General features: G+C 44.9%; 1 protein-coding gene across 1 annotated transcript in view; it reads left to right on the top strand.

Moving 5' to 3' along the window:
• Nucleotides 1–9,269: 9,269 nt before the first annotated feature.
• The window catches only part of NALCN (sodium leak channel, non-selective), a 665,599-nt gene continuing 662,634 nt past the window's right edge, over nt 9,270–12,234 (top strand). Inside the window, exon 1 of the mRNA XM_088456607.1 lies at nt 9,270–9,346. Within this exon, the coding sequence (XP_088312733.1) occupies nt 9,344–9,346 (3 nt within the window). The 5' untranslated portion in view covers nt 9,270–9,343. The remainder of the gene's footprint in view (nt 9,347–12,234) is intronic.

Here is a 12,234-nt window from a genome sequence, read left to right on the forward strand (position 1 = left end):
TGTACTCAGTGCAGGTTTGCTGACTGTGTCGGCAGTGCAGGGGTGCTGGTGGTGTCCTCAGTGTGGGAGTGTCAGCAGTGTGGGGGTCGCTGACGGTGTCCTCTATATGTTAGGCAGCAGTGCAGGAGTGTCAGCAGCAGTGGTGTCGGCAGCGGGGGATGCTGCCAGTGGGGCTGACGGCGGTGTCGGCAGCGGGGGGTGACGGCGGTGTCAGGCGGCGGGGGATGGCGGGCGCCATCTTTTTCTTGATTGTGCTGTTTTCAATGGGCTTAACACTGATTGGCTGAGAGCTGTGACAGACAGCTCTCTCAGCCAATCAGCGTTAAGTCCGCTCAAAACAAAACCTCACAACTCGACAGAGGGGTCGCAAGGTTTTGCCTCGGGTCAGGGATCCGGGGCAGGCAGGGGGATCCGAGCTGCACTCGGATCGCCCAAGATCCCCGAAATTCAGGTGGGTTCGGGTCTCTGAGATCCAAACCCGCTCATCTCTAAATGATATAGGGGACCGGGGCAGCAGCGGCATGACACAGGAAGAGCCCTCCCCAGCTCTAATTCACCAGACACAAGGCACTTCTTCCTCCTATCGTGGAGTTAGGTTAGCGCTTTGCTCAGACCCTGATTTTCATTTAATTGCACAGGAGGGGTAAATGTACATAAATTGCTAGTTAGCAAAGGTATCAATCGCATCAAACAGATGCGATCTATAGTGAAAAGTAGCAATTCAGTACCGCAAATCTACATAAATAGACCCCAGAGACTGGATAAACACAGCCCCTAGCTACCTTATATTTTTTATCTAACTTTATCAACAGCTGAACACTAATGACATCTGCAAGTATAATACACACAGTTGAGAACAGTGGTTGCAATATCACGTCTAACATTTTCTTTCCTGTATGTGGGGAATAAACTGTGCTGATTGATTGTATACTGAATGTGGTTGATAAATCCTATATGAACTAAAATAAGTCTGCTGTAGTAGTAAGATACACAAGTAACGTGTGTAAAGTACAGTAGTTCTGATGCAGCTCATTACAATATTTGTTCGTCGGAAGGCTTGCCACCTAGCAACAGCTGGTGGGTGCATGAGCAAGCCTCCCGAATACCGCTGGAACAAGGTAAAGTGCAAACAATTTCAGTTTCTTAGCTGGTCCCTACACAGGGGGGCAGGGCTAAGCATCTGCTCTCTGAGATAATGGTCATGTGAACACTTGAGCCCACCCTCAGGTAGATTTTTATACAGCGCAGACACGGGAGCAGGCTGAATCTGTTTAGCTGGGTACACATTGAGCGTGTTCCCAGATGATATCTCGGCCTGACGAGCTGACATATCGGATCATGGGTACACATCAGAACGAGGTAATGACCAACTGAATGATACCTCGTTCTGTCCTTCATTACCTGCAACGGGGCCGCTTGCGATATCTTCCGGTGCATGGCCGACCAGACGATCTCGCAGGCATGCGTGGGAGCGTGCATATTGGCCAAAGACACTGAGCGATGCGGCCGATGTGTTGTTACAATTCGGACGGAAACGACATATTGTGCCGACATTGCTCCAGTGTGTACCAGGCTTTTCTCTGACAGAATACTTACATCTGCCCCCCATTACCATTGACAGGACAGCCACTAAACTGTGCTGGCAGTAATTCTTTATCATTTACAATCAGTTGAGTGTAATTGTTTGTTTATTCTTTCTACCTCAGAGTGTGAGGTAAAGTCACTGCCAAAAGTAACCTCTCTCCTCTGTTCAAGAGATAGAAGTAAAGTGGTCTCTTCCTGCTAGCAGTGATTCTTTCTCAATTAAACTATTATGATGAAAATATATATTTTTAGTCAAGTAAGTGGAATAAATGGTACAAATCACTGCCAAAAGCCAACTCTCCCTCTAGAGACTACTCAGGGAATGTAGCAGCCCTAAAATTGCCCAATGGTGGCAAAATATTAGGTGGTAATTCAAACAGGCATGCCTGTTCAGGCACAAATGGATCCTTCCCTAAAATTGCCCCAAGGCGGCAAAGAATGAGGTGCAAAAGTGATTGTGGCGAAAAATTCACCCAGGGATGTCTCTTCAGGTTACAAATGGATCCTTCCCTGAAATTGCCTAAAGGTGGCAAATTACCAGTGTCCGCAACCAGACACATTTCTCCTGCCCGTAGCTGACATAGTACCTCTGCCCAAAGCTGACACCATTAGAACACCCAAGATAGAAGGAGTCCCAACACCATGCTCCACTATTAAACTCTCCTGAGTATGTATGTCCACCATGTCCCTCTTCAGTGGGCTGTGAGTCAGAAGAGGTGACTAGTTCCTCAGCCTCTTCAAAGAGGCAAGTATAGTGACATACAGATGGCCAGCATTGCACTAGCGGGTAAAACCTCCCACCAAATTATATACTTCACACAGGAACCTTAGTCAGAGGTATGAGGTGTACAAGTTTGCCCAACTAGCCTTTAGGCCAGCTGTAGATAGCCTTCCACTTGCTTTCGGATTGCACATCCCAGCATGCCCAGCCTCAGTTTTGCTATCAGGGCATGCTAAGTCTGTGGCAGGGTGTGTGGTTCAGCAGCAGCTGAAGGGCCGCTTATTTCCCACCGCCACTGCAGAGCAACCATAGTCAAAAATGACAAATTGGGTTTAAGGAGTTATACAGGGCTCCCAGACGCACTATATGCCCTGAAGTTGACTCCTTTTTATGTTCACATGAGGGTGATAAACCTTAAAGCAACCCCATGCACCAAATGTTAAGGCAAATTCTGTTTTAAAATAACCGATGCTACTGGTTCTTTATGTTCTGTTCTGAAACATTGATTATGTCATAGCTGGAAAGCTAAGCAGTGTGAGCCCTTCAGTGCTCTGGATGGGAGACCAGGAGTTGTAGGCTTTTTCTGTACAATAGAGTCTCTAGTAGCTTTTAAATATATCCTACTTAAGGCAATTAGTTAGGTCGCTGGTTCACTAATGAGTTTAGCCCTGAGGCCACTTTGACATGCCCATTCTTATAGATGCATTCCTCTTTGGCCAGATTTCATAGGTGAAGTCAGGGGTCACATTCAAGGCCCACAGGTCATGCTCAGACAGGTGGCTCCTATAAATACTTTCACACAACCCGAGTATCCTCATTCACTCTCCTTTGTAAAATATGCCCAAAAAGTTGCAGCCCCTTGCTAAATAAAGTCATGTCTATAGCTTGGCAGAAGAGAAAACAGGTTTGGCAGTCATGGCCACCAAAGTCTGCTTGATTCATTTCCCATAGAGATCAAATGTGTAATTCAGACTAGAGCTAAATGTGAAGGCACTGAGAAGCTGATTCAGACTCGGTCGCTAGATATGTTCGCTCATTCTCAGAGTATGCAAATTCGGCTAAACGACGGCAAGGCATAAGCACGCCTACTATGTACTGGCGTGCGATCACTTTGTGTATGCAGACGCCCACCAGCCTGTCTTAAGACGCCCACTTGCGCACGTCATCTCCAGGAGGTGTATGCAACCATCGGTACATCAGGTACCATCGAAAGTGAACGCAGCACTTGAGGTAGATTATACCCTACCTCAAGCACTGTGATCACTCTAGTGTGAAATACAACCAGGTGACGTGTACTATGACGCTGCCTGATAATTATGCACACCTCTGAAATGGCGTTATTTCGGTCAGGCACGCCTGCGTTCACATCTACACTCCCTCGTTTCTAGTGGCCAGCCCCTGTCACCACCCACAAATGGCTTCTCCTGTCACTCACTCTGCTGGGCGGTCTATGCTCGCTGAGCGAACGCTTCTTGATCTTTCACACTGGTTCGCGCATGCGCACTGCGATGCAGAATGCGAAAATCGGCCAGCTACGAGCGATCTCTTCTTAGCGTCCGGGTCTGAATCGGGCCCTGAATACATAGTTCAGAAAGAAAGGGCTAACATATATCCCCTTTTTCTTTTGACCATTAATTGGTTTTGCTTCAAATTATACCTATAAGAGGTTGTCCCTTTGGTCTTGTACACACAGAACAATATATTTCAACTATATGAACGATAATGATATCGTTCAATGATATATCGTTCCGTGTGTATGCAATGAACGACCAGTGATAACGATATCGACCATCATCCACGCATGCATGCCAATCTGGACAATATCGTTATCTCTCCATAGGGATCCGTGATCGTTGAACGTGGGTCGTTGGTGGTTTTTGGGTATGTGCATGAACAATATCGTTCATCCAGCATACCAGGTTTTTTAAAGGAAGATCGTTCAGCGATAAAGTTATCGCTGATGATCGTTCCTTGTGTACCCAGCATTAGTCTTCCACAACCATTTTCTAATAAATTGACTACCTCTTTCAGTGAACTGCAGTAGTGTTTGAATTCTCAACAGCACCCTACACCTGCACACGTTTAATGAAAGCAGAAGTTCCATATTATATTATATTATTGTCACCTTTGTCAGAAAGGAGTCCACTGCATAATAGATTAGGTTATATTAGCGGTTACCAAGGTCTAACTCTGTCTACCCTGACCAAGCTTGGAATATCCATAAATGAGCTAAAATCTGTTCTGACTCCATCCCATAGGAAATATCCCTTCTTTTTCTCTGGTGTTTCTTCCAGAAAAGTTATCAGAATTAAGTTTCAATGATAGTTCCAAGTCAATATATACAGTAAAGGGATATACAAAGCTATTAGAAAAAATGAAGGCCTTAATTCTGAGGCTTTTCCATGTTACCTTACACTGCAAACGATCACAGAACTTACAGTATTTGCATCTCTAAAAGGTTGGAGAGCATTCACTCAGAACCAGGCAGTGAGAGGCAGATGCTCCACAATGGAGCAGTAGGCTCATATCAATCTGCTCAAGTTAAGGCCAGCCACATTACTATCAGCGCTTTAATTCCCAGTCACCTATGGGAATTCCGCAATTTCATTTTGTCTGGGCAATAACTGTGGTATCTTACCTCAACAGGATGATACACTGTCATTCTCTGTCACACAAACCCTAGGTATTAGGAAATTGGACATTCAAAGGCTATTCACCTAGCAATTGCATTCTGGGACAATTCATACCCCTTTCAGACATACCGTAAAATCCCGGGAATTTGGCCTTCCTCAGCCAAATTCCCGGGATTTTACGGTATGTCTGAAAGGGGTATGAATTGTCCCAGAATGTAATTACTAGGTGAAAAGCCTTTGAATGTTGCCGAGTTTGTCTGAAAGGTACCTACCCAGGAACACCTTCGCGGGTAGCCAACCTTTCAATCGACCAGGGAATTTCCCAGTACTTAAGTCCCGGGAAATTATCCGGCTCATGTCTGAATGGTGCTACCCGGGAATTTAGTCCCAGGTTGCACCAAGCAGCTTCTGATTGGCTGGCTGACGGTCATTCCTGTCATAATTGACAGAGACGTTTCCTCACCGTCATTGAAGTCCGGCCGGTACGTTTGTGTCAGCAGCTCCTCTTCTTCGCCGGCATCTTGGACATGGCAAGGGGCAGAGCCGAGGAGGCTGTAAGAGGTGGCTCCGCTGCTCCAGGTCACTGGGGAGGGGTTTCTGGGGTCACCGAGCTCGGCTCTAGCGCTGCGCCGTCATCCTGGCTCCAATTGTGGAACCCCATACAGATGGCGGTACCGACTCTAGCCTGGCTAGTCCCTCACTGTCCCCTAGCATATCGTGGGCGACATGTCTGGAATAGACTGTGGTGCTGTCACCTCAGAGAGGAAGTGAGAGGTGAGGAAACTGCAGCAGCGGAGGATCCTAAAACATTCACACTGCAGTCTGATCCATCTCACTTTCAATAAGCACCTACAACACTAGCTATTATCAGACATCCAGTGTAAAAAACTGAAAAACCCTGCTTATGTCTAAAAAGGAATTTCCCTGGTCTAAGCCGTAGTGTGAATGGGGGGTCTCGACCAAATACCCAGGATTTTACACAGGAGAAATTCCCGGGTCTGAGGAGGACATTTCCCGGGTCGTATGCCTAAAAGGGGTATAAATGAATGGACAATGCTCCATCAACATCTGATTTTGGGCAATGTTGCCTTAAATTAATATTTTAAACAATGGTTCAAACCTTCAAGGGTTCCATGAATAGATCGTCTTGCAGCGATCTATTCATGGTGTTGGGGTGTTGGGAAATAGAGGGGGACCCTATTGACAGTACAGTCTGCAGAGAGCCAGGAACTCTGGGCCTGATTCACTACGGATCGCAGTTCTGCTGCGAAAATATGCTAATGTTTGGAACCACTCAGTTAGCATTGACACGCCCACTACCGCTATCTCACATCCCTAAGACCTCACAGACCTGCGTATACATCGGTATCATCGAGAAACATCGGCCCCTCACGCACAATTACAGCAGCCCTAACCTGTCTCAGAAATTACAACTCTCGTCGCAAGAACTGTGCCGTCACAGTGGCTAATTTATGCACCCCCAAGTAACGGCGTTCAAACAGACTGGCACACCTGCATTTCTCCAACCACTCCCCCCTCACCACCCCCAAATGCTGATGTTCTGTCACTCACTCTGCGATGGCTTTGTATCTGCGTATGTGATCGCAGTGTGTTCGCAATGCTAACTCACACACGCACACCGCAATGCATGCTCAGTACGTACCATCGACCGATCTGCATATGCGGTTGCAATTGCGATCCATGCTGAATCAGGCCCTCTGTCTGTAGGAGGCTGCACGTGAAGGAGGAGGCTCATATAAGGGAGGGAGCAGAGGTACCCAGGCACTCACAAAGCATGTGTAGCCTGTGTAATGGGCACACACCTCTAAGGCTGCAGGCAGGTCACAGTAGAGCATACAAAGATGCTGACTAAATATTAGATTTTGGGTCTAGACCACCTGCACGCAATACCCCTGTGAGTTTGCAATGGCACAGTTTGGGAACCAATGCCTTAAATGTTTTGCCTCATTCTGAATAATCCTGTGCTGTGTAACAATATTGCAGGGGGCACCACACTATAGGTTTCCTTGTTATATGCAAACAGCCCAGCCTGTCATTTCTTGTGGTGGTTGCAGCTTTTGTGGGGGGAAGCAACACTGTTCTTCTAGGCCAGGGGTGACCAGACTTTTGGACTTGGTGATCTACTTTTAAAACTTGAAAACTTTTTGTGATCTACTGAGCCAGAAAAGTGGCATGGTATGCAAAAAAGTGGGCGTGACCTAGCAGCAAGGGACACGCGGTCTGTACTGGCGAAATCACATAGTAACCCCAATTCAAATTACTCCACACAGCAGCACAATCTTATTCACATTACACAACATAGTAGTGTCCCTTATTCAAGTTACAACACACAGTAGTGCCCCTTATACACAATGGGCCTGATTCAGAGCCGCTCGTAAGCGGCCCCTCGTTCGCTCCGAGCGATGTTTGCCCAACTGCGCATGCGTACGGATCGTTATACGCATGCGCGAACCAGTCAGTGCGGTCGAAATTCATGTGCTCGCAAAATAGCGAATGCCCGATAATTTGAGTGACAGAAAGAGGCGTATGTGGTAACAGGGGAAGGTGCTTGAAAACGGGGAGTGGAGATCCGATCTCAGGCGTGCTTAAATGTCAAAACGGGAGTTTTAAGGGAGTGCATAATTAAAACAGCAGCATCATTGACCACGTCACTGGGTTTTTTTATTGCCAGAACTGCTCGCAAAATTGTGGTAGCAAAAACCAACCACAAGAATAGCGAGCAGCTCATACCCTGGTCGATGTACTCGATTAATCTAATAAATAGCGGACATGACGTAGGATGCGAGCGGCCACGGGGCATAGTTTTCCAAAAAACTACCGCAAGTTTTGTTCGCTCGTTCAGACCTAGAGGCGTGAACAGACCGCAAAGAGCGAACGGTTCATTTGAATAGCCACCCCTATTTTCTGGACGAGTGAGCGCTAATTGCGTCCGGCTCTGAATCAGGTCCAATGTCCACAGTAGTGCCGCTTATGCATTGCCCACTGTAGTAGTTTCACTTATGCATTGCCCACTGTAGTAGTGCCCCTTATTCAATGCCCCCAGTAGTAGTGCCCCTTATTCTATGCCCCCTGTAGTTGTGCCCATTATGTAGTGCCTCCTGCATTAGAGCAAATTATGCAATGCCGGGTGTGGTATAAGAGATAGATAGTAATTAGATAGACGTCTAGATAGACACCAGATGTTAGACAGTGAATAGTTCGATAAGGACAAAATTTCGACAGGGACAAAAGTCAGACACACTAAAGTTAGACATGTAAAATGGTCGACAGTTACAAAAGGTCGACAGGGTCAAAAGTTCGACATGAAAAGGTCAACACAAAAATGTTGTTTTATGTGTTGTACTTTGGAAGTGGTTTTACTTTATACTGACCTGAAAAGAATGTGAATGATTTTATCTTTAGTACTTTATTGTTAATAAAATATTTGAACAACAATTTATATTGGTAATAACTTTTCCACAACCACAAAAGTTTACCGTAGCTAAAAGTTGCCAGATGAGTGGAACTAGACTTTTCCAAACCTCTGCTAATCACACATATTATCTAAGCCATGGAAATTTGATTTGTGCTTTTGCCAAGTGACACTGTAATTGCTACTCTAGGAATATTGGTTAGAGGGCTTTCAGTGTTAATTGCAGATTTTTACCAATAACAACACGCTAACCCAAAGAATACAGCTTTATACAGCTTAACAGCTTGATAAACAGCTGTGGTTGTAAATAGTATTCAGGCTGTTGTGACAGCATAAATGATAAAATGGGAGGAGTAATAGTTTTACAGGTAAAAAAAAGCAACATATAACTTATGATTTGTGTATGTAGCAGTTGAATCAGACACCAATGGTGATTTCTTCTGCAAAATATATGCCTCTTAAATAGTTGATTCAGACAGTTTTGTTAGGTGGTAACAAAATGAAGCAACACAGTGATAAAATATAACCTGACAAACCTTAAATCTGTGGCTCATTGATCATAACAGCCATTATGTACAGTATGAGCTTAAGCAAAGTTGAAGTATTTTGATATCATTGTCATGTCGCCTATAACGCTTGTCAGAGCTCTGGGTGCTTGCCATCTCACCATATGTACATGTCGGGAGGGACAGGTGGTTTGTGGTTGTTGTTGTTGATGTTTGTTGTTTTATACCTGGTCATTGTGTTACTTGTGGTGGTAGGCTACGTTTAATTGGGAGGTCATCAGCACCCTGTGAACATTGCCCACTCCCTACCTTCATGTCAGCTGCAGAGCATGGAACTGGGCTGGCTGCCCCTTCTGTAAACTTACAACAACTTCAAGGCACCCCAGGAAGAAGCCAGAGAGAGGCAGACGGACTTGCATTCAATAAGAGGAAAAGATAGAGAAGAGCAACAGAGACTCAAAGAGGCATGGTATGTGCTGCTGTATGTTTATGTGTAGTGCCTTGAAGTTTTTGAATTTGTGTTTACTTACAAAGTATTTGGTGCTACACAATTGCTCCTTTTTTGCTATGCAGACTGCACTATGTTTACAAAATGCATTAATGAGTTTCTATGTAATTTTGCATTTTTTTCTCCAGTTGATGAAGAGCTTTGTAGTTCATTGATGAGAGAGTGAATTCATCTTTATACAAATGTCCTTTTATACTGTGGCTCAAGTCACGTCAAGTAGCCCCTATTGGTCCCTTCCGACTCCACCTGCTGCCGACCATCTTTTTTGTTCAAAGTGTGTGTCTTGTTCACATAATTCAAACAAGAGGAAGCAACAAAACTACAGTGTTTACACACACACACACACACACACACACACACACACACACACACACACACACACACACACACACACACACACACACACACACACACACACACACACACACACAAACCCATACCCCCCCCCCCACTGGTGCTTGCAACATTTCTACATCTGTGTGCCACTGATTCTGAATCTGTGTAAAAAGAGCTCCAATGTGAGCAGTCAAAGCTTTTCCTCACCCCAAGTTCCATTGTGCTGCAACTGCAAGTTTGCACATGTGTTATACCAATTGGTGTGCGGTTAAAGTCACAGCCTAGCGTTCCCGGCACACTGTGAGTGACTTTCACTGCATCTGCGATGCGACTAAGACGCAAAATGTAAAGAAAAACACAGAGAGTGTCTCAGGTGCACCAGGCGTCTCATGCCGTATGGCATAAAGAGGCTCAGTGTAGGAGGACACATCTGTGCCATAGGTTTTTGTTTAATGGCACAAAATTGTAGAACCATAGGTGTAAATAAATAGGTCACGTGTCAAATAATTTACATTTATTGATTTTTTATTTGTGCATTATTTTGCATATTGACTTTATAACTGTTTTATCTGCATGAAAAACTATTTCAAAAATGTTCATTTCAAACTATTTATCTTGCAAACTTCCTGATTACTGTACCTGACACATTCTTTACAACAGCTAATTAAAATGGTATTAATGAATGTTGTGTATTCCTGAGGATTGTTACAGAGAAGGACTGCATATGTGACATGTGTGTACAGGAGGGTGCACAGACCTTCTCACCCGTAGACCTACTGTACACGAGACAAGCTAGCCTGACATATCCAAACAGATGCTGCTTATAGAATGCAATGGTTTCATAATAAGCGTCAACAATGAAGCTGCAAAAATGTGGGTCATAGGCCAAATGTTGTTTATTGGAATATTGTACCTAGTTCTTCACTACTGCATCTGCTATTGTTGGAAAGCCCATTACAAAATACAAGGTGGCATTAACTGTGGGAGTGCAAAATGTTGCTTCTGATTTGATGATCGGCACATCGCTTGCTGAATGGGCATTTTTTGGGTCTTACGGGTGAAGATATTTCAAATAGCTTCAATGTGTTAATTTTGCATGGTGTTTAGCAGTTTGCTGCATAGCCTCCCCATTAAAACATGAAGTTTGCACATCTTTGGAGGTGGCCTATACTTTTTATAGGATGCCTGTTACACCATAAAGCACATTTTAATGTGCCTAACCCTAATGTATTAAAAACAGGATGTTACTTTTTTAAAGTAACATTTTTTTACTTTTTCTTGCATGCAAATTTCCATTTCAGCCTACACTCAAATGATGAGTGATGTCAATATGTGTATGTATGGGATGTAGTCATGTGACCGGCGGGCGCAAGGCTGCCGGTCACAATCCCAACAGCGGAATGCCGGCTAGAGAGTTATGATGGGCGTTGAAATACTGACGCCCAGGGCCAGATTTAGCAACTTCCCCTGCTGCAGCAGTGCTGCTATCGTGGCCGAAGTGGGGACGGAGCCAATACGGTAAGCCCCGCCCTCATATGACCCACGAATCGTGGAATTAAGGCGTAATGGGGACGGAGCCTAATGAAGGGAACAGCAGCTGCATAAAATGTAAGTGTATGTGTACTGTTTTATTGTTTATATATGTGTATGTATGTGTGTGTTTATATAGATGTGTATATGTGTTAAATGTATATATGTGTATATTAGGGGTGTGCACCGGACACTTTTCGTGTTTTGTGTTTTGGTTTTGGATCTGGATCTTTCTTCGTGTTTTGGATCTGGATTGGTTTTGCCAAAACCACCCTTCCGTGTTTTGGGTTCTGGGTTTTGTGTTTTGGATCTGGATTTTTTCTTAAAAAATAAAAAAAAAACGCTAAAATCACATAAATGGGCCTTTTTTTGTTCCTACGCTATTAATAACCCCAATAACATTAATTTCCACTCATTTCCACTCTATTCTGAACACCTCACACCTCACAATATTGTTTTTAGGCCAAAAGGTTGTACCGAGGAAGCTGGATGACTATGCTAAGCGACACAAGGGGGCGGCACAAACACGTGGCCCATCTAGGAGTGGCACTGCAGTGGCAGACAGGAAGCCAATCAGCGTTATGGTGCCCATTTGCATGTAGCACGAACCCGGGAGATCCGTGCTACATGCATCTGTGTGATTGGCACAGAGCAATGACAGGTCCGTGAGACCCGTCTGTGCTGCTGTGGTAAAAAAAAAAAAAAAAAACCTGTGTAAAAAAAGAAAAAAATGGCGTGCACCCCCCCAAAAAAGAGCAACCAGCCCCGGGCATTAGTAACCCAGTGCTGGGTGTGCTTAAATACAGGGGACAAACGACGTAGGGGTCCCCTGTACTTAAGCACAACCAGCACCGGGCTAGTCAGAACCAGCGCTGGTTGCCAAAATACGGGGGACAAACGACGTAGGGGTCCCCTGTATTCTGCGCAACCAGCTCTGGGCTCTGATCCGGTCCTGGTTCTGGAAATATAGGGGACAAAAAATG

The sequence above is a fragment of the Taudactylus pleione genome, unplaced genomic scaffold (genome assembly GCF_031769625.1).
Source record: "Taudactylus pleione unplaced genomic scaffold, aTauple2 ptg000041l, whole genome shotgun sequence".
Taxonomy (NCBI): Eukaryota; Metazoa; Chordata; class Amphibia; order Anura; family Myobatrachidae; genus Taudactylus; species Taudactylus pleione.